Consider the following 22,620-nt stretch of genomic DNA (forward strand, 5'->3'; position numbering starts at 1 on the left):
CAGAGGATTCTGCAGATTCTCAAGTATCTTCATTAACTTTATGCAACATAACATGTCAAAAAATCCTTCTGTAATAGTCAGATTTCCCTAAATCACACAATCCTAGATTAAAAGGGCAGGGGAGAGAGGCTGTGTTATGATGTGTGAGAAGCCAGTGAAAGTGTCAGATGAAGACAGTCACGCTGAGCCTCGTGTGCTGCTCTGACACCTGCTGGTGAACGAGAGAACTGCAGGCTGGAGGACAAAAACACCAGAGGTCAACCTGACCGCTCTTCTCCTTTGTGGAGGACAACAGGGATCGCTTAAAGCTAGGCTACGCAATGGTTTACATAAATACTTTTTGTTATACTGGTTGAAACTCTCTTCTCAGCTTGATATCAATCGGCATATCCATTGATATCTATTGATATCAGGTTGATACGGGTCTAAATATTAAAATATGTAAACATATCTTCTGTTAGGTGCAGTGTTTGGGATTGTGGGAAAGATTACGCTGCGACACTTACTGTATGTTCACCTGAACAGAACACACGTGGTCGATAAATGTGTAATAAGAAAGTGTGTAGGGGGTTTCGCTTTCCTCATTTACTGTTCCTCGGCACACTAATGCTTTCAGACTCAATCATCTTCAGCTGGAAGCGCCAGTTCAATTAAATGTGGTGATTAAATAATTAAAGTTGGCATAGACTTTAACTTTGAGCTCCTTATGGAGTTTAATGTTCAAGCCTTGATGAATGTTAAAAAATATATAAATGCAATTAAATTTATTATTATATTAATACATTATTTTAAACTTATTGTGTTTAAAATACTTCCTATTAATATTTAATAATTATATTTATTATTATTATTCATAACATGCATTTATTTGATAGCACACTATAAGACTATCAAAACCATGATGAAGATCAAAAGCCTGAACGACCTCAATTTAAATATATTCTATTAAGCTTTTGAAGCTGTTTATGAAGAATGGTTAATTTTAACTCTTTAATTTTAGATGTTTAAAGCACAGTTGATGAAAGTTGAAAGAAATATGCATAACATGATTTCAGTCTTTCCATAAATGCAACTACATTGTATTATTCATTATTATATTAATTCATTTGATTCATTATTTTAAATATTTTAAATACGCCCGTATAATAATAATATTATAATGTATAATATATTAATAATAATTATTATTATTATTATTATTTGTTACATGCTTTTCTTTAATAGGGCACTTTAAAACAGGAGCCACAATTATCAAAATCGTCAGGAAGATCAAAAGCCTGAATGGACACGATTTAATTACAGATATGCAACTAAACCACATGTAAAATATGAATATGTTTTATGAAGAAGGCTCGATTTTACTTTGGTGACAGAGGGGACTGTTTCAAAACAAACACATTAGAGCACGAAAGAGAGGAAGAGGAGTAAACCCCTTATTCAGCTCTGCTCACCAGTCACTGACAAGGTTACGAAATGACAGGGTAGAGAGAGAGAGAGAGAGAGAGAGAGAGAGAGAGAGAGAGAGAGAGAGAGAGAGAGAGAGAGAGAGAGAGAGAGAGAGAGAGAGAGAGAGTCTGGGAGTTTGGGTGAGTTTGGGATTACGCTGAACAGAACACATGTGGTCGATAAATGTGTAATAAGAAAGTGTGTAGGGGGTTCGCTTTCCTCATTTACAGTTCCTCGGCACACTAATGCTTTCACAATTCTGTCACAGTGAAATGTGAGGCCCGTGTTCCTCCCGTCCCAGCTGAACTCAATATATATGTGCAGTTACAGTCTGTTATTCTGGTTAACTCACTATCTGTGTATCTCTGTTACAGGAACATTTCACGCCTGAGTGTAAGTTTAAGGAGTGTGTATTTGAGAACTATTATGTGACGTACTCCTCGATCTTGTACCGCCAAACGCAGTCGGGTCGGGCCTGGTACATCGGCATTAACCGGGACGGACAGGTCATGAAAGGAAATCGGGTCAAAAAGACCAAAGGAGCTGCTCACTTCCTGCCCAAGCTCATAGAGGGTACGTCTTTGTTTATAATATTAAATTATTTGTCATTTGTTGATACCGTTCAAAAGTTTTGGGTCAGTAAGTAAGTTTTTTTATTTTTTTATTCTCAACAAAGCTGCATTTATTTGATGAAAAATACAGTTAAAACATTGTAAAAAAAAAAAAAAAAATAGTGTGAAATATTATTACAATCTAAAATAAATGTATTGTTATTGTTATAAATGTAATTTATTCCTGTGATCAAAGCTGAATTTTCAGCATCATTACTCCAGTCTTCAGTGTCACATGATCCTTCAGAAATCACTCTAATATTCTGATTTGCTGCTGATTTGCAAATTAAATGCAGAGCTTTTTACTTTTTACTTGCCCTGCCAAAATGTCATAAATAAATAAAACTAAAATTGTTTTTCACCCATAACCTTAATAAATAAGGTTGTGACACCAAAAACCACTATAGCCTAACTCATATAAATTTCAAATATTGTTAAAGTCATGTAAACTGTCAGTAAAGAAATAAGAAAATATAATAAAATTATATGTTTATGGTCATTTAAGATATATGTTTACAATGATACTCGCCGAGACCGGTATTTTTTGACCAACTTTTGTGTGAATATGTCGTTTCAAGTGCATGAAGACGTGAAAGAGAGCTGGGTGTGCGCTTCGAGTGTGTGCGCACACAAAACTTTTCACACTATTGAATCGAGCTCTCTTTCGCGTCTTCTTGCGCTGGAATATTTAAATTGGCAAGGCTTAAAAACACATGTAAATGATAAAATGTTAATGCACGGTTGCTCCATTGCGCTTAAAGAAGATTAAGGAAAATAGTCCGAAGCCGCAGTATAATGAACACACTCGGGTCCTTAAGAACGCAACCCGAAAAATGGAGCGCAGCTGGAAAAAAAAAAAATTAGAGGTATTTCGCATTTCGTGGAAGGAAAGTGTTATTGCATACAAGTAGGCCTTAAAAACGGCTAGATCTCTCAGTAAGAGACAGTGAGAGTTGCGTCAACTATCCCGAGGCCATCCTTATGGTTGAGCCCTGAACTAATTACGTTACTTAGGTAAAATATTTTATGGAAAGTAATCCGTTATGTTGTTGTACCGTAAAGAGTGCAGCTCAAAGAAACCTTTCAGCTGTGCTGCCATTTTAGACTGCAGAGGAAAAGGATGCAGGAAAAGAAAGTTTAACACAATGGCTGCGTCTTAAATCGCATACTCTCTTGAGTAGGTACTTATTTTGAATAAGTAATTACTGGTAATTCACGACAGCTAAAAACATACACTCTATATAGTATGAATGTAATCTGGACATGATCATGTGACCTACCAGCATCAGTTGTGTCACTTCACTGTCATTCACAAATCCTCTCCTGTGGCCTCATGGGACAGTACAGTGTCCATCGAATACACACTTCAGAATCTCACTGAAGAAGTAGGACATCCGGGGACTTTTTGCCAACTCTTTTTTGAGTACTGTGAATTCAGTCATACTACTCTTTATACATACTGTTCATCGCCTACAATACAGTAATAGGGAAGTATGCGATTTCGAATGCAGCCTCTTACTTCAGCTATAACATTTTTTTATATATATAAGTTTATATAATGTAATTTTTGCTTATTGGTATGGTTGAATTTATGAAGTTTCTAAAGGGACATGGTGATGGGGGGGGGGGGGGAAAGGGAAAACTATACTTCAATGCTTCTCTTTGCATTCTCTCGCAAAAAAAGTTTTGCGTTCCCCTGAGAAACTTGAATTTTGCACGTAAATCCTTTGCGTTCCTTCACCAAAAATGTGCGTTCCCTGGTAAATTTGCGTTTGCTCACAAAGAAGAAAGTTTTGCAAGCGAATGCAAAGTTTCTCAGGCGAACACAAAACTTTGCATTGAAATATATGGTTTCCCTCCCATCCCATCTAATATCTTTTCCATCACCATGTCCCTTTAGGGGCTCCGTATGAATTGGATCATCGAAGGTCAGCAGCAAAGACATTGCAAAGTGAGATTAAATACATAAAGTATTTTTATTCATTTTTATTAGTTTTTGTGCAAGTGTGATGAATAAATGCTTGCTTACATTAGTCAACAGAAACCATCATGTTCACACACAACGCCTCTGCACTTACTCATGATTTCTATCAACACGAGGATAGAAGAGCTGTCAGTCAATACATGGGAAAAAAGTAACTCAGATATTTTGTAAATGTAAAAGTAATGTGTCACTTCACTTGTTACTTGAAAAAACTCATCTGATTACTTAACTCACGTTACCTGTGGTTAAACGTTGACAGACTTTCTTTATGTCAGGGTGAACTGTCCCTTTAAGAGTCTCTCTTTTTCTCCCGTCTCTGCAGTTGCCATGTACAGGGAGCCATCGCTACACGAGGTTGCTGAGCAAAGCCCGCCTAGGAAAACAGCCAAAACCTCAGACTCGCCCGTCCATAAAAACGGCAAGAAAGGAAAAGTGCTTCCCGTCCCCAAAGCATCCTAGCGGCAGGAGAAGAAACGCTTCATTTGCACGGACACACCATGATCGGCCAACAGTGGCACGCGAGGTTTGGTACAAACAATGTTTTGTAGTCCCTCCACCGATCCTCAGAGCGTTGACATTTCCAACAATGCATCAGGGCTCGAAAGACCCTTGCCGATTGGTCTAATGCCCACCGCACTTCCTTTTTGGTCTCTCCCGCTTCCCTAACCAAGGGAATACTGAGCAATAATAACCGTGATGGTCTGGGGTCAGCGTGTGGCAGTGCCGCTTTTGTAAGAACAGCAACACCCGAAAGAAAGGATCTTCGTCTTCCTCTCCTTTTTTAGCATTTCAAGAAGAAACACTTCCTCTTTGTGAAGCGATTCGTGCTTGACATTTAAACCCTTTCTTTTCCTTTGTTCAGGCATTTATAGATCCCCCAAATCTTTTTTTTTTCTTTTTTTTTACAGAGATTCCCCGCCATCTCTAAGCCTTGTTTGTAATCTCCTCTCCGTTCTCTACCTCTTCTGCACTTTGATTAGCTTGAGACACAGAGGCCATTTTCCACTTCACAACACAGGAAAAGCCCCACACACTCTCCAGGGGAACATTAAGGATGCACACACACACACACACACACACACACCAAATAACTAACTAAATCAAAGTTCCCCTCCTCTTAGGATGATGATGCTCACTGGCTCCTGCGTTGATGAGTCTGTGGAGTGTGTGTGTGAACAGTAATACAATATCTTTTGTAAGATGACTCATATCAGAGGGAGTAGGGTGGCATTATTGTTTACTTTGTTATGATAAGTCGTTGTTTTCCTCATTGCAATATGCCCAGAGAGCAATATTGGTACGGCTGCACTCCTTCTTAGCATGCGTGTTGCTTTAGAGCAAGGGTTTTTCAGAGTAGATGTGCTGACTACTGAGCCTGCAAGTTTCCCAAAGTTCATGTCCCTACATTCAGTTTTATTCTATTACATTTGCCTGAGAGCAAAGCCACTTCACCCAGCCAAATGAAACAACACAAGTGCTGAAAAGTCCTTTATTTTCTTCTGATAAAACCGGGGAATTGGACCCGGAGGAGCTCATAGGGAATCATTTTGGGAATCCTTGCACAAACAGAGCTGTAACGTCTGACCTCCAGTTGTTATTAATATCGATATGTAAATTAAAATGTGCTGTTAAGGAACCTGGTGACACATTGCACTTCTTCCTTTGCAATAATAGTCCTGATTGGATTTTCATGCATATCACTATACATTATAGAAATATGATTTAATAATACACGACCGTTCAAAAGTTTACGATTGGTAAGCTTTTTTTTTTATGTTCTTGAAAAAAGTCAAAATTGATTTGATTTAAATATACAGTAAAAACAGTAATATTGTGAAATGTTATTACAATTTTAAAGAACTGTTTTCCATTGTAATATATCTTAAAATGCAATTTATTCCTGTGATCAAAGCTGAAGTTTCAGCATCATTACTCCAGTCTTCAGAATCACATGATCCTTCAGAAATCATTTTACAGCTGATACTCGAAAAATTATAATATGGTGCAAAAGTTCATTTATTTCAGTAATTCAACTTAAAAGGTGAAACTAATATATTATATAGACTCATTACATGAAAAGTGAGATATTTGAAGACTTTATTTGTTATAATTTTGATGATTATGGCTTACAGATATGAAAACCCCAAATTCAAAATTAGAATATTGTGAAAAGTTTTCATATCTGTAAGCCATAATCATCAAAATTATAACAAATAAAGGCTTGAAATATCTCACTTTGCATGTAATGAGTCTATATAATATATTAGTTTCATCTTTTAAGTTGAATTACTGAAAATAAATGAACTTTTGCACCATATTCCATATTCACCTGTAATATGATGATTTGCTGCCCAAGAAACATTTCTGATTATTATAAAGTTTGAAAACAGCGGTGCTGCCTCTGCCTCTTGGTGCTGATTTTCAGGATTTTATGATGAGAGTTGTTTACTTTTAAACGGTTGTGTATATAATGTAGAATTTTGGATGTAGAAAATGTTCCCTATTTAAATACATAATTATTAGGGTCCCTCACAGAAGGAACTTGTGTATTTTAGCTGGCTTTTGTTTTGCAGTCTAATGTTTTGTGGTTAGTTATATCAGAGCACATTTCCTTGCCGGTTATATCATCACTGTGGTATCAAGTGCAGAACTTAAACAAAGTGCAAAAATCTAACTTTTCTTCTGCTGAGCTGAATCATTTCTCATAACGTGCACCTGGTGTTGAGGAAATTATGTCTGCGATAATTATAGGTGCAGTCCCCTGCAGCAATGCGTTATTGGGAGAAACAAAGTTATTAAGACCAAAGTGGGAAAAACTATAGAAATTTTTGACATCTAGAATGTTTGCAAAATTCTTCCACATTTAGATCCGGATGTCAATCTTTCCCAGATTACAGTTCACAGCACCCGCAGGTAATGCTCAGTCCCCGCGCTAGAAGTTTGTGTTTGCGTCAGATTGTTTTTCAAATACTCTGCATCTCATTGCTTCGAGGTACACATCAATAAGACTATGAGGCATCTTGATTTTTCTTCATACACTATAATTTGTTTGTAGTTTTGCAAGCAGCATTGCTCATCTTAGACTCTAGCTTTTCTTAAAGAGAAACTTTACCGCTGGCAAAATGGATGACATCTGGCTTCCTGTACAGTAGAAAGGTGCATAAAAATAAATCTGTGCTACCTGACTAGAGTAAATGTATGCTAAATAGGTAGGAAAACGTACCCATAATGCACTGGGCATGTCGCCATCCAAGGCCAGTCCCACCATCTGCTGTGGATACGCTTACCAGACTCAAATACCGCTTTGCTTTAGTAGGAAATACTTCTTAGCAAACTTTTATTGCTGCATTCAAGTCCTCTTGCGAAGTTTGTATTTACGAGTTCGGAAGTCGTGTTTGCGGAGGGTGCGTTCAAGTCACTTCCGTCGGACAAGGTTGGGGGTGTGCCTTCTTTTAATGAACTACACAAAAATACAGCAAGGTTTTTAACTCTACTTCTAGAAAACGAAGACCAATGAATGTGGATCAGGTGTGTCTTGCGTTTTTATGTTTTTACTTAAACGATAACTCTGGCCAAAATTGAACCAAAGCTATTTTTGTTTATCGACCCGAGTCAAACATTTGTCTAAGTTATCATGCTTTTCATTGGAATTACAAGTTCATGACATTTGCTCATATGGAGTCGCATTCGGAGATCGACTACTTTTGACTCACAAAATGCCGGCGGACGGAAACACAGTAAGTTGTTAAAAATCTTTCTTTTTAGTAAACTCTGTGTACACTAGCAATGTAGTCAATGCTGGAGTTCATGTGTAGAGCCCCTGGTGATACTTCAAATACAGTTTTATGTTGTGTTTTAGTGTTTTAAAAATAGCGATGTTGATGCTATCATAGAAGTGCCCCATGCACTCCCATTCAAAAAGCATTTTGACCGAAAATGAAAATACGGTCAATCTTAAAAGTGGCGTTTCTATTCTAATTATGCTTTTACACGAATGTTTGACTCGGGTAGATGAACAAAAAGAGCCAATTTTGGCGAGAGTTATCCTTTAATGTAGGAAGCCACTGTAAACTCTATCATATTATTGTATTACAACAACGCTATCATATTTTGTGCAGGTAAATTGTAATTTAAAAAGCCTGACAATGTCACTGCTTGCTAAATACCGATAAATATAGTTGTATTCGCCCATGTTTCTCACTGACACGCCACCAACTCCTACAGATCGTGGCTCAAAGAAAGTCCAGAGCTTCCCACTGGTATTTATGACTTTGTGTTGCCGTTCATGTGCATTCAACTCGTGAATATGATCTTTCCAACATGACTTGAAAGCACCAAAATAGGTGTCGACTTGTGTTGATCGCGGGTGCAAGAATTCAGAGAGTAAACGTTTAGCGGGAGTGAGTTACTTTCGGTTTCCAGTGAAGGATGCTGACTGTTGTAGGCAGTCGCTAAAGACTGCAAAGAATCGTAAATCTGAATTTTTTTTTAAAAAATCTGAAAAACCTCCATGTTTGTAGTCAACATTTCAAACTATATGAACAGTGTTTTAGGCCAATTTTTCGGTCCGGGTAACATAGAGAAAGAGTAAACATTGTTCTTTTACGTATCCTACCGACATTGTAACCATAAAAAGCGGGTTGAAAATTGGCAAAGTTAATCTTGAAGTCTAGCACTGTCCACATCTCATTCAGCTGCCACAGTTTAAGGTTCAGTAATATCTGAAGGGCTATTTACGTAAGCTTTTGCAGGTCCATGTGGTGTTGTAATCACAGTCAAGGAAAAGTTGACCGAGGCACAGAGTTATTTAACAACTGGACGCAACACTGAAGCAAAACCCAGCAGGCCAGACAGCAAAGGTTGAGTACATGACAAAGGCGATGTCGTACGGAGGCACAACTGTGCTTTGATGAGCATGCTTTATTCATTCAGTTTAATCACAATTAGACCATGAAATTGATGGTTACTTTGAAATGTCTCGCTTCTCCAATCCCCACTCTTCTTTCAAACTTTGAAATGTCACGGTGGGGCTTGTGCTAACTTGTAACCCGACTGAATAAGAAAAGGCTCTTGTGTTTGTAAGGGCTTTCTAATCCAATAATTGAGTACATAGGAAGATGAAATGCCATAACTGCCACTTAAATGAGCATTATAACATCTACTTTGGGTCACTTTGAGCTGATTGTGAATACAACATACTGTTAGAGAAAGGAAAAGAAAAGAAAAAGCTTTTTTGCTTTGATATATTTGGCGTGCGCATAAGGGCCAGATCGGGTGATTTAACAATTATTTTAATGAAACCACTCTCTGTGCACAGCTAAGTGCTTCTCTCTCAATTTCCCTGCTATTTTTCAGCCATAAACACAGAGGCCAGAAGATGAAAGCTAAGGGCTAATGCTTTTCAGAAGAGCCAAGCCATTAAAACACTGTACGTGTGTACATATAGATAGAGATGACCTTGTAAACTTCAATTTTATACATTTACTAAACTGACATTTTTGCACATCATATTTCTGTCTTTTTATGTTTCTTCTTTCTTTGGATGTCCTGGTCATGTTGTCAGTGTGTGTGTGTTGGCCATCAATGTTGTGCATGTTTGCATTTAAGGTATTTCATTGAAGTTAAATCTATCTGTTCATTGTAATTTGCATGAGTTCCAGTCTTTCTAGAAAGATCCAGGCACGTCAGCATATGATTATTGGGGCACAGGGTCATAAAGTCATCATGATGTTGGGTTATTGGTTAGGGTTAGTCTGTAATTGTAATCAGCTCTTAACAGATCATTAACAGACTGATCTTGTGGTGTTAACTCTACACTGATATATTAGCTATAGCAACTTTCAGTGTTTATGTTACACATTAAATTAATTACCAAGCAATAATATTAACAATCTGCAATTACAAAGCTTTTTGCAAATGATTATATTAAGTATGCATCGTTCATCAGTATTACTTAGTGCTTAATTAAATCATTTATTGTGACATGAACACTGTGATCCCCCCTTACACACACACACACACACACACACGCACACAATTAAAACGTTGTCTTCCTTTTCACTGATGCCTTTTTCTGTGCTGCAGGATGGGGTTGATCCATATGTTCACTCCCTTTTATTGACTAATTGTCGATAAATGCTTTAAAAACAAATGTTATTTTTCTCTCCAGGTTATTTCAGATATATTTATCAAATCTGACCTATTGGTTTTGTTCAGACGGACTGCAAAAAAACAGATTTTTTTTTTTTTTTTTTTTGTGCAAAATAGCAAAAACATAAACAAATCAAATGATTTTTAATATTTTTGAGTCATCTCTGGCTCTTTGTTGTTAATCGGGATTCAGTATGTGTGTAACGTCATACAAAGAGCTCAAAATGATCTGAGCTCTGTATTTAGACTCTTTTTTCTCTCATTTTTCTCTCAAACTGTCTGACATTCTCTATCTAGTGAGGACTGTTCATTACAAATAACACAAGTTATCCAATCAGATTACTTTGCCAAGTAACTAGTAAGTTAATGCATTGCAAAGTTACTTTTTCAAATAAGGCAAGTTACTTTTTCCCCATATATTGACTGACAGCTCTTCTGTCTCCATGTTGAGCGAAATCAGGAGTAGTGTAGAGGCGTTGTGTGTGAACATGATGGTTACTGTAGACTAATGCGAACAGGCATATCTCTAAATGCGTCTCTATAGCACGCAGTGTCTTTATCGTGTAATATATACGCGAAAATGAGTTTTTACGTGCATAGGATACGCATGGGTTGGTTAGGGTAGGTTCAGTAGTGGTATGGGGTGTGTGTGTATTACACGCAATGAAGTGCGTATCAAATGCACGCGAAAACTGCGTATCATATCACGATACACACACTGCGTGCTATAGAGACGCATTTACGTGACAACAGGCTCACTTGCACAAACAGATTCGGTATTCCTGAAAATGAATAAAAGCTGTGAAATGCAAACTCAGAATATTACGAAAACCTGCCGTGATTAAATGTTAAATAAAACAAATGTACTTTATGTATTTAATCTCACTTTATTCAATATCTTTGCTGCTGACCTTCGGTGTTCCAATTCAGCCGTACTAATAACCTAAAATTACTTAGATAAACTTTCTTCTCCTGTGTGTATTCTTCCGTGATCCAGAAAAGCGTGAATTTATTCACTTTTGGTGTGAAAACTGCCTTTTTTTTTTGTTATTAAAAAACAAACAAGCAAGCCCAGGTGAGAAAAAGTAATGCAATTAGTTACTTTTTAAGGGAGTGACGGAAATGTGTAACACATTACGTTTAAAAGTAACATTCCCCATCATCACTGGTATAGAGAATATTGAACAAGTCAGCATCTCTGACACGACGCATGAATGCATAAAATACCGCTAAATCTCCATCCTCCTCTCTCAATGACAGCGTCTCGGTTGCTGTGAAGTCTTGGCATCATGCTGACACTTCACATCATTATATTCACTTCATTATCTGAACAGACGGATCGGATTGCATCATTTACAAAGTCATCAGATTTGAAAACCAAATCAGATTTGTGTGCAGTGTGAACAAAGTCACCATCATTTGTGTTTGTGTGTGTGTGTGTGTGCTGCTAATATGCATTATTTGTATATATGTGTTTGTGTCCATTTTTAGAGAGAATCTATAAAACATCCAAGTTTGCATTGTGTGTTGTTAGTGGCGTGTTTTAAAATTCATATTTTCCTCAGGTAATATTTTAGTGGGCACTTCATTTTGGTTGGATTTTTTCACATATTGTTTGCAGGAATCCTTTGGGGTTTTAAAATGCAGCACATTTACTTTTTTTTTTGTTGCTTTTTTTTTCTCCAGAATGATGTGGTTTGGTTTGTGTCATGATATAGTCTGGGCTCTTAATAGACAATCAGACATAAGTTTATCATCATTACCAACAGCAGTTAAAGTAAACTACATAATTTTCCAGACATGAGAAGTGCATATATTTTAGTTTGATGTGATTTTCTTGCATTAGGAGAGATATTTTCAAAATCAGTGGTGTGATAGATTATTTTACATAAGAGAATTGTTAAGCTGCAGAGACCCTGTATTTACTGATCGTCAGTGTCTGTAATTGCTTTGTGTGTGTGTGTGTGTGTGTGTGTGTTCATGTGTGCGTGACTTTGAGGAGTAGCCCCAACCCAGTATCTGCAATGCAGCAGAAAAGACAAAAACTCAACCCTCCTCCCATGTTTCGACCAAAGTCTCGTCCCCCAGGATACATCTCTTAGCCCTCACAACAGCGCTGTGCAAATGTACCACGCTTCCCCTCAGCTGAATGTCATTGCCTGTGTGTGTGTGTGTGTGTGTGACCACGAGAGAGAGAGAAACTCTGCTGCATTTGAAACGCACAGATCGCAGCACATCTGCATTGCACACACAGCAGTGGTGTGTTAGTCTCTCAGCAGATGTGTGTTGCGAGAGTGACCTTTAGAAATCTGAGTTCTTCAGCTCCATCCCAGCTTTAGTGTAATCACAAACTTCTCCCACGGTCCCTCGGAGTAACCTTTAGTTTAGGGTTTAACTGCATTTACGTGGCTGGAAAGAGATGATGTTTGGACGTGGCTCAGTTTTTACGTGAAATAATCTGACATTTTTGTTTTGTACATTTTTGTTAAAAATTTAGTATTGTTACCTATTATTTTGAATGGAAAATTATGTATTTGAACATAATTATAATTATAAAAATGTATTACACTGTAAAAAAATGCTATTTTTGTATGGTTTCCAGTTCAAATATCTAAAAATACTTAAATCAAGATGCATTTACTGAAGTAGTAAAGAAGTGAAGTAGTAAAAGAAGTAGTAAAATGACATACGATATTATGTCTTGTTTTCTGGGGAAAATTAAGTGAGTTGTTGCTTAAAACAAGTAAAATGATCTGCCAATGGGGTAAGAAAAATAATCTTAATTCAAACAGAAACAAGATTGTTTTTCAAATAAGCAACAAATCACTTCATTTTCAATACTTTCCACAGAAATCAAGTAGATAATCTAGTAAATGCCTCATGATTTAAGAATGTTTTGATATTTGGACTGAAAACAAAACAAAAATACTACGTTTGAAAAGTATTTTTGCAGTGTTATTATTTTGAACGGCCGATGTTTAAATGGAAATGATCCATCTCTCTTCAGATGTTTGTTGACACAAAAAAAAAAAAAAAAAAATGAAACATGAACCAATGTAACAGTTTTTACGGCCGAATCTATAAAACTCAACAGAATGACTCGAACCTTGGCTTCCCCATGCATCTCACAGGATGAAAAGCAGTTACACTTTTATTTTTTTATAAAATAGGTATTATAACTTATTATTTTGAATTGAATATGTAATATTTTAAGAAATCATTATAAATATTTTATTATAATTTTATAATATCACATATATATATATATATATATATATATATATATATATATATATATATGATCAGTTATTTTTTTAAGTCCCAGTCGCTCCATCTGTTTGTGGTCCTAATCATGTGACACTTTGAAACATATGAATCATAAACCAATATGTCAGTGTTTTTACTGTCTGTTTGTTCCTTCAGTTTTTGTGTCCCTGAAAACAAAAGGTCGTTGTCAGTTTTTACTCAGTGTTTACTTGGTATAAATCAGTGTGGATATTGTTCCCATTCAACCTTGTGATGCAAACAGTCCCATTTACGCTCACTTTGGGAAGATCAAAAAGACAATCTGTGACCAATGGCGACGGGCCAGAACTGAATGTTGATCCCTGCTCTAAAGGTCAACAGAGGTCACGACCTTACCCCCTCGACGGACACTGTTGGGGATCTTCTGCAACGACACTGACTGCTGGTTTGCTGCCGTCACCGATGAAGTGTGTGCATATTAAAATGCTCTAATATCAGTTCAAGTTGGAGATGTGCTTATGGACAACGAGAGTCTGCTTTATATCCAAGGAGTCCCATAAGTTTTGTACGTTCTGCATGGATTATCCAAGTTATTGTAAGGAAGTCTTCCAAAAGAAAGGAAAATAAACCATATTCGTTTTCTCTTGTCTTCCAAAAACCAAGACAAAGCAAAGGTCTTCCAGTCAACGCCACGATGACACTATTTTTAATTTTTATAGCCACAGAAACCAATAACCACCCGGACAGACTCAACAGAACCGCTTTGGACCACTTGGACGGAAACGGCACATCTGTGGTATTTTGCAATATTGGAAGGAACAACCCAATACAGTCATGCATGTACCAATATTTACTGGACACATTAACAATTAAAATGAGAAGAAGAATAAAAAAAGATGAGGAGGATGATTCCTGTTTTAGTATTTAACTCACTGTTACTCTTAATACTCTATTCTGCATAAACTCTCAGCCCCGTATTTGCAATAGAATCTATATCTATTTCTATAAGTCTATGGGAGACGTATTATTAAACATTATTGAATAAAACTAATATATTTGTATGATTGTAAAACCAAAGTGTCATTTGTTTTATTCTCTGCTTGTGAGTGTGTGAACGCTCTGTGACAGCAGCCATTCAGATGTACGTATAATTCAATGCCCTCATTTAAAGAGACAATGTGTATTTTTTTCGCCGCTAGGAGTCGCTAACCTCTTACAATAACAAAGGCGTAGCTTGATGACGCAACATTTCCTGTGGAATTATGGATCTTGTCGTCAAGCTGATGGATCTAATAATGTTTATGGATGAGTGAATACATTAATGTTTTTATCATGACTGTGGGATGAAGCAGGGCGCGATTGCTAATGCTATAAGAGACAGATATCAGCGCACGCGAGTCCCGCGGATATAAAGGAATAAGGACATTTCATATACCGAACTTTCCGCAAGTGCTGAATAATACTCACACAAGTTTATTAGACGAATGAAGCTTGTGAGGTAACGCAGCGCTGTCTCACTCGCTCTACACTATCACACTAAACTGCATTTGAGTGTATTGAAAGTTATGTTCTTTTATGAGTTAGTTTGTTGGCTGTATGACACTATAGCAGTAAGCTAGATCAACATTAGAATAACATACAGATCATATTATAACATTTCATCATGTTGAACTATAACATTGATTAGTTTTATATGCATTTGCTCACCTGTCTAATAAAGTACATGCAAGAGCGGCTCTGTCAAATCGAAGTTTGTCGCGGACGCAGAGCTCTCGGCGTCTAGAAAACGCCACGCTGATATTGATCCTCGTGTTAGTTCCCAAAGTCTGCTTGCCATGATCCATAATGTTTGAACGAAACAACAACAGCGTGCAGCTAGACGTTATGCACTATGCAGTTGTCCACGTCTGTCGCCATGGTTACTATGGTACAACGAGCGGCCGGAAACAAGGGATAACGCGGATATTACGTCAGTGACAGGCGACAAGTGAACAGGGAGTCCGGGACGGCCAATTATTTAAAATGGGAATTTCTCAAAAAATGTAAATTTTTTGGGAACTTTTGGGATATTGTAAGTACACAAATGCAGGAAATATATCACACTGTGCAAGTGAGTTTTTGATATTTTAATACAAAATTCTTACATATTGTACCTTTAAAGGGATACTCCACCGTTTTTTTCATATTAAACTATGTTATTCCCTTAACTAAGACGAGTTGATACATACTCTCGTCTCAGTGCGTGCACTTAATCGCTCTGGCGCGCGGTGACACTTTGATAGCACTTAGCTTAGCCCAGTTCATTCATTAGGGACCAAACAGAGATGAAGTTAGAAGCGACCAAACACCTCCACGTTTTCTCTATTTAAATACAGTTACACGAGTAGTTACACGACCAAGTATGGTGACACAAAACTAATAAATGAAGACGAGAGAGGTATGTATCAACTCGTCTTAGTTAAAGGACAAGTTCGGTATTTTACACTTAAAGCCCTGTTTACAGATCGTATCTGATGAAATAGAACGGTTAAGATTAAAATTTGGACACATGCTCCTGTCCCGAGAATTTTAGTTTTATTTAGCGTTTGTGGACCTATTTTGCCAAACGCGTCACACCTAGATTCTTCCGTTGAGAGCTTGAATAATAGACACCAGTTGGTGGCGATAATGCACCTTTGCCGATTGCAAGCAAACCGCTGGCATTTCATTTAATACACAGAAGAAGCAGAAGAAGAAGCGGCGGAGGAATAACGTACCTCACACAGCACACTCAATACAATCAATGGAGTTGGACAAACACTACGATAAAACCTGTTGGAATGCATCTTTTTCAGCGTTTTTTTTTTGGGACCGTATCAGTGAACACCCCTGACCACTCGGTGAGTTTCACGTCTTTGTAAACGAAAGTTTAATGTGTTTTAGGAAGGAATCTGCCAGTGCACATAGACACTTTAATCTTAACCGTTCTATTTCATCAGATACGATCTGTAAACAGGGCTTTAAGTGTAAAATACCGAACTTGTCCTTTAAGGGAATAACATTTAATATGAAAAAACGGTGGAGTATCCCTTTAAAGTGAAGCGTATTAATTGGCGCTCAGGTAAGTGCCAGCGGTCGTCATCTCAATAGAATTATACAGGCGAGTCAGCATTAGTTATGGGTTGTTAAGTTGACTTCTATAATGATTAAATTGGCAGAGGACCAAACAGTGAATATGGTGGGACGGCGCCATTACGGCTCGACGGGAAGTGAGGATGAACGGGTGGCATATGTGTTCCAAGTGTCTTTCGTTTTGTTCCCGCGCAAAAAGCCGGCTTCGCTAAAGAGCCGCTTCCATCTTTTATCCTGCTAACAGTGGAGGAAAAACTTCAGCAATCCCCTGACCTCTGAATTCAAAAGGCCCATCAAAGTGTCAACACTCGAGAGGAGCAGAATAAATCTCATCCTTTAATCTAATTGGTGGGATAAAGCTGCATAATTCTTTTTAACAGCTCTGATGGATTACATAAAAGTACAGCACATTAATGCTACACCTCGTCTTGAGCCAAAAGCACCCCAGAACTGAATAAATATGCTGGCGTGGATTCAAACACATCAGTTTGCCTTATTTAAAGAGCACATTTGGGGGAAGACTCAGTGACGACCTCAATGTAGGGTATGAGGTATAGTTTGAAATATTCATGATTTTTAATGTCACACACATAGAGTTAAACCATGCATGTGCTCTTTCAGTCTGTGGATAGAAAAACTGTACCTTTTGTGAATTCAGGCCTACCTTTTGTCATCTTTACATTGCGAAGACAGCGCAGCTTATCAACATTTTAAGTGGCTAACTTTACACAGATGCTACATCGATGAGGCATAAATAAATGCTTTTAGTTTTACTTTGACAGAAATCTTAATTGCAGAAGTAGCTAACGCTGTGCGGTATAAGTTTCAAATAAGAAAACAAAAATGTGAAATTATGATTTTTAAAAAAAAGTTACAAAAATAAGCTCTGAAATACTATTTTGTTTAGCTGACGTTTGGTGTGGGCGCGTGAGCTCATGCTCCGTGAGTGCGCGCATGCGGCCGCGCGCCTGTAACCCGAGCACAGTGACAGCGGTCTGACTTGTGCTGGGAAAACACACGAATGGACCCTCACGTTGACTTTCTATGAAGATATCCCTGTGGTTTCATTTGGTGAATCGCCATGAAGGCCCGGGACTGGTTTATTGTCTCCTGCTGCCTCTGTTGCCTGAGCGCAATGGCAGGTAAGTTGAGTTGAAGTTTCCAAACTGAATGTGTGCGTTGTGTTTTGCGCGCGCACGTGTAAATGCCCAGTCAACTTAAAAAGTAACATCATCGTAAATCGAAGTTCTGAGGTCCTAAAACACCAGAGGGGTTTGAGAAAGATAATTAAAACGTTATTTTTATTATTGTTAGTATTATTTGTTCACATTTTTAATCGCTTTGGTAGGCTACTGTTTTCCACATAATTTTAGTCATTTCAAACATGAAACTAAATGTTTTTAATTAACTCAACTCTCACAATCGCAGTCTACATTTATGAGATAAAGCCTGTAATTTTACTTGTTCTCATTAATTGTACATAGTTAAGTCCGAATGATCTTAATGGTCATTTAATTTGATGTAACTGTTACATATGTCATATGATTTGGTCAAAGTGTACAGTGTATACCATTATATAAATAAACAGATAAACAGACGTCTTACTACTGTGACAGAGGCTGCCAAATGAATATACTGTAACAGCTCAGTGTGAAAAGGTCAACTTATTATGTCTCCAGACTCTATAGTGAACCAAAATATCAATACTATAGTCTGCAATTATTTTGCCTTTCACAATTACATAAGTGTATTTCTTATACGATATCTGTAGCCTACAATATACTGTAGTTATGTTGTATTTTCCATTCAGAAATACCCTGGGTGATTTGAAATCTGTATCTCACATTGTTTACTATTGGGTTGAATGGTCATTATGATCCATAAATTTGTGTTTTTGTGCTTAAACCAAATGTTCACAATGGCATGTCACAATAATTGTGTGTTTTGAAACAATGATTGTGTAAAAGAAAATATATAAAATAGAAAGCATGAGAGTCAGTTAGGAGAATTTACCACTTGTGAAAATGGGACCAAAGTGATTAAAATAAATAAAAGGGACATTTGTTCAAGATTACCAGTTTTATGAATACCCCTGGGAAAACTGTAAATTAACCTCGAGTCAGACTATCACCGGGAACTCTTTGAATTAAAAGTTGATTTAAAGGTGTTTCGGAGAGGTTAATTGTGGTAATTATTGTAGGGAAGCTTTCAATGGGACTGCTGGGCAGCAGATGGCATATTCTCTGCAAGGCCTCATTTATTTCACAATATAAACGCTCTCACACAAGAAAAAAAAGAAAAAGAAAAGATTTCTCATTTCCATGCAGTTTCAGTACAGCGTTGGGGTTTCTTTTCTCAATAAAAGCCACTTGAAGTTATTACTCGCAGAAAAAGTCGGTCGAAATCATGTGAATGTGTGTGCATATGCTCCGAGCAGCAGCCGCTGGTAATGAAGGTGACGCGTGTCGTTTGTTACTGTCAGTTGTATTGTGGGGGGCTCGAGCTGGCGACACTTGATGAATGTGGCGCCCCTAGAAGGCCCGCTTATAAATGCGCCCAACCTTCGAAAGCTGAGGTGAAAAAAACAGCAGACGTGACGCATAAAAACCTCAGTGATGGCCGGGCGGTGGAGTAAACAGTCCCCCTCAAAACTGCGGCTCTAAACCCAAGGCTATTCCTGAGTCTCTTATCTGTTCGCCTTTATGTTCAGAGCTCAAATCCATCCATCCGTCCACTCATCCATCATTACACTCGCCGTGCTTTACTCAAAGACTAGGCAGTAAACGGCCTTATGCACAAGACATATTCTGTCTTTCAACCTGCAAGACTTTTAATACTCCGACTCTTAAGATTAAAACCCTAGGGGCTGTTTACACGACACCGCTTTCAACTGAAAACGTAAAACTTTTTATGCGTTTTGCAAGGCCTCATTTATTTCAACGATATAAAAATGCTCTCACACAAAAACAAAATAAAGATTTCTCCTTTCCATGCAGTTTCAGGACAGTGTTGGAAGTTGAAAGTGTTACTTTATTGCTTGCAGAAAAAGTACGGTAAAACTGCTGTAAATGTGTGTGCATATTCTCCGTCGTACGCGAGTCGTTTGTTATTGTCAGTCAACGGCAGCGCTTTGGGTGCCTCAAAACGCAAACTTTTCAAAACGGGTTTTTTAAAGTGGAAGTTTTTGAAAACAGTCTCTGTGTAAATGATAAAAACGCACATTACGTTTTCAATCTATAGTGTTTCATCGCCATCTATTGGCCTGGCAGCAGAATACAGCGTTTTTAGACGTTTTCGCGGATCCGTGTGAATGGGGATCGTTTTGACAATGGTGTCGTCTGTCTGTACGTGGAAAACTCAAAGGAAAAAAGTATCCGTTTTAGGCATATAGTTGTCAGGTGAACGTATAAGGCCAGTTCAGATTGCTGGTAATTGACCGTTTGCAAAGACCCGCCCCCAGTTACTGTCGCTATGTCCGACAAGCTACGCCGCTCTCACGCACACCATGTTCTCACGCAGTGAAAAATACATCGCGGAGCAGAGGACACTGACAGACAGGACATACCAGCTTACTTTTCGGTTACTTTTGATATTAAATGTATTAAACAAAGTCTCACCTTTCAAATTTGGTAATTTTTAAAAAGAAATTTAAACAATAAATACAGTTTTGTGGCTCTTTAATGTGTCTGACAGATCGCTGTAGAGCATCAGTTAAAGCTGCTCGTGAACCGATCATCTTTTCCTTCAAGTTCATTTATAGCATCAAATAAACATGAACATCAGAAGGAATGTTGTTTTAACCGCGGAAAGTCGTCAGTACACTCCGCTTCTCAAGTTCAAATCCTCCCATGTTAATCTACTAACTCTCCTGACTGCTTTGTTGGACAAAATGGCAGATGGCGAAGTATGATTGGTCAGATCACCTGTCAATCAAGCTCTCTGCGAAGGATCAATTGTTGCCCAAATCCGATTTATTTGCTCATATGTGACTCCGATCTGTTTTTGTCATGACAGTGTGAACGGCAAAAACCACATTGAATCTGATCTTTTCCAGATGGTCCGATGTTTTGCAATGCAACCGCAGTCTGAACAGTCAAATCGGAAATTCAAGCGACTTTTCCATCACTATAGATCGCAATAAAAAAAGTGTACTTGGTTACTTTAATGTCCTCCGTGTTTTCTTCTGTATGACGTGACCTCTTTCTATTGTTCTTTTGCGCATGCGGGTCATTTCAGGACCATGATCTCTTCCCACTGGAATCTGATATTGGCCACATTTAAAAGCACAATGTGAACCGCTGTACAGAAACATGTGTATATCTGAGCAATACATGGGAAGCACCGAGGCTCGCAGTGTGAACGGTAGAAGAGAGTTGCACTGCTCTATTTACCTGATAAACATAATTTTTCGCCCTAGGTGCCTCAGAAACAGAAGGTAAGCTGATGAAGAAACTGTTTTCTTCATACAACCTTAAAGTCCGGCCTGCGAGGAGCCCAGAGGAAAGGGTCGTCGTGAGGATAGGCATGACCCTTTCAGCATTCGTCAGCCTGGTATGAGATACAAACACACACATATTTATGTAACTTAATGGGCACATACCATTGTTGTTTTATATTATCATTATTTGTATTATTAATAACCCTGCTGGGAAAAAATCTGCTAAAACCAGCCTAAGCTGGTCTTCCAGCACGGTCATTAGCAGGCAGGTTTTAGAGGGGTTTGGCAACTTCTTCAGATGGTCAGCTGACCAAACATTTGGACACCAGTTTGACCAGATTAAACCAGCTAAAACCAGCCAACCAGATTAGGCTGGTTTTAACTGAGCTGGGAAAATAAATTGGGTCTCATCTCGCATCTTAATGGTTACCATGACTTTTTAAAGGCTGCTTTGAAATAATGAGTGTTGTGAAAAGCGCAATAGAAATTAACTTGACTTAACTTTAATCTTATGTTATATTGATCATGGTATTTTTTTTAATGTAAATTACTTGGTACTTTCATTTATTTATTTATTGTGAAGCACTTTAATCTGAATTTCTTGAATGAAAGGTGTTATACAAATAAGGTTAATAATGATTATTATTAGTAGTTGAATAGGCAAAAACGTGGTGATTGTCTGAGTGAAAAGCTCATCATTTTATCCAGAGTTTCTGTGGGTCTTAAAACGTCATAATTCAACCTTACACATATTAAGACCTTAAAAAGGTCTTAAATCAGAGCAGAACGTATTAAATTCATAAAGTCATGGCATGAAATTTTGCATACATTGCAAAAAGTGTATATCTTCCTCAATATTTTTGTCCAGTTTTCCAATACAAATATCTAAACATCTTTAAATCAAGATACATTTTCTTGATGAAAATGTAAAAATTAGGTCTTAAAATTTTGAAAAAGAACAAATATCCATCAATGAGTTATGAAAACTTCCATTCGAATTAAAAAACAAATTCTGAGCCCATTCGCAGATATTTTTTCTTGTTCAAATTTTTAAGACCTAATTTTTACATTTTCAACAAGAAAATGTATCTTGATTTAAGAATCTTTAGACATTTACGCTGAAAAAGAAGACAAAAATAATTGAGGAAGAACATCTTGTGTTCAGAAGGTACAGTAAAAGTTATTTCCATATTCTAGTGATATCATACAACTCATTGTGTTTCTCCTTAGACGTTTACATTTAGAGGACATATTGATGTATCGTGTTCCCTTTCAATTATTTCTTACATTTTCTTTACTTGGTCTTTAAAAAGTCTTCATAAAACCTTCAGAAACCCTGTTTATCATAAGTTGTGGTTACTTTTTTAAAGAGGGAGTCAAAAACATTTCCACATCTATTTTTTAAAGGCACATCAGCAAAAAAGGCAGACCGTTTAAGTCTCACAGAGTGTGGAAAAAATATGACTGGTTACGATCCTCATAAAAATGAAATCATATAATATGACCTTACAAAGCGCTATAAATTAGAGTTAGGATGAATTAGCCAAAGGAAAAGCTCTCCCATTGCTTGTAGGCCCGTAATAAAAGCTAGTTTGAAGCCGGTCTGATGGTTGGCTCAGCTGTTCAGTGTGTGA

General features: G+C 37.5%; 3 protein-coding genes across 3 annotated transcripts in view; 2 read left to right on the top strand and 1 right to left on the bottom strand.

Moving 5' to 3' along the window:
- fgf11a (fibroblast growth factor 11a) overlaps positions 1-5,061 on the top strand; it is a 79,609-nt gene extending 74,548 nt beyond the window's left edge. Inside the window, exons 4-5 of the mRNA XM_079587215.1 lie at positions 1,821-2,019; positions 4,364-5,061. Coding sequence (XP_079443341.1) covers positions 1,821-2,019; positions 4,364-4,500 — 336 coding nt within the window. The 3' untranslated portion in view covers positions 4,501-5,061. The remainder of the gene's footprint in view (positions 1-1,820; positions 2,020-4,363) is intronic.
- Positions 1-22,620, bottom strand: part of LOC307012412 (calcium/calmodulin-dependent protein kinase II inhibitor 2-like) — a 428,881-nt gene that overhangs the window by 341,304 nt on the left and 64,957 nt on the right. The window lies entirely within an intron of this gene.
- The window catches only part of chrnb1 (cholinergic receptor, nicotinic, beta 1 (muscle)), a 33,662-nt gene continuing 28,505 nt past the window's right edge, over positions 17,464-22,620 (top strand). Inside the window, exons 1-2 of the mRNA XM_079589053.1 lie at positions 17,464-17,690; positions 20,966-21,099. Coding sequence (XP_079445179.1) covers positions 17,630-17,690; positions 20,966-21,099 — 195 coding nt within the window. The 5' untranslated portion in view covers positions 17,464-17,629. The remainder of the gene's footprint in view (positions 17,691-20,965; positions 21,100-22,620) is intronic.

Source organism: Phoxinus phoxinus (genome assembly GCF_949152265.1).
Source record: "Phoxinus phoxinus genome assembly, chromosome: 2".
NCBI classification, from domain to species: Eukaryota; Metazoa; Chordata; class Actinopteri; order Cypriniformes; family Leuciscidae; genus Phoxinus; species Phoxinus phoxinus.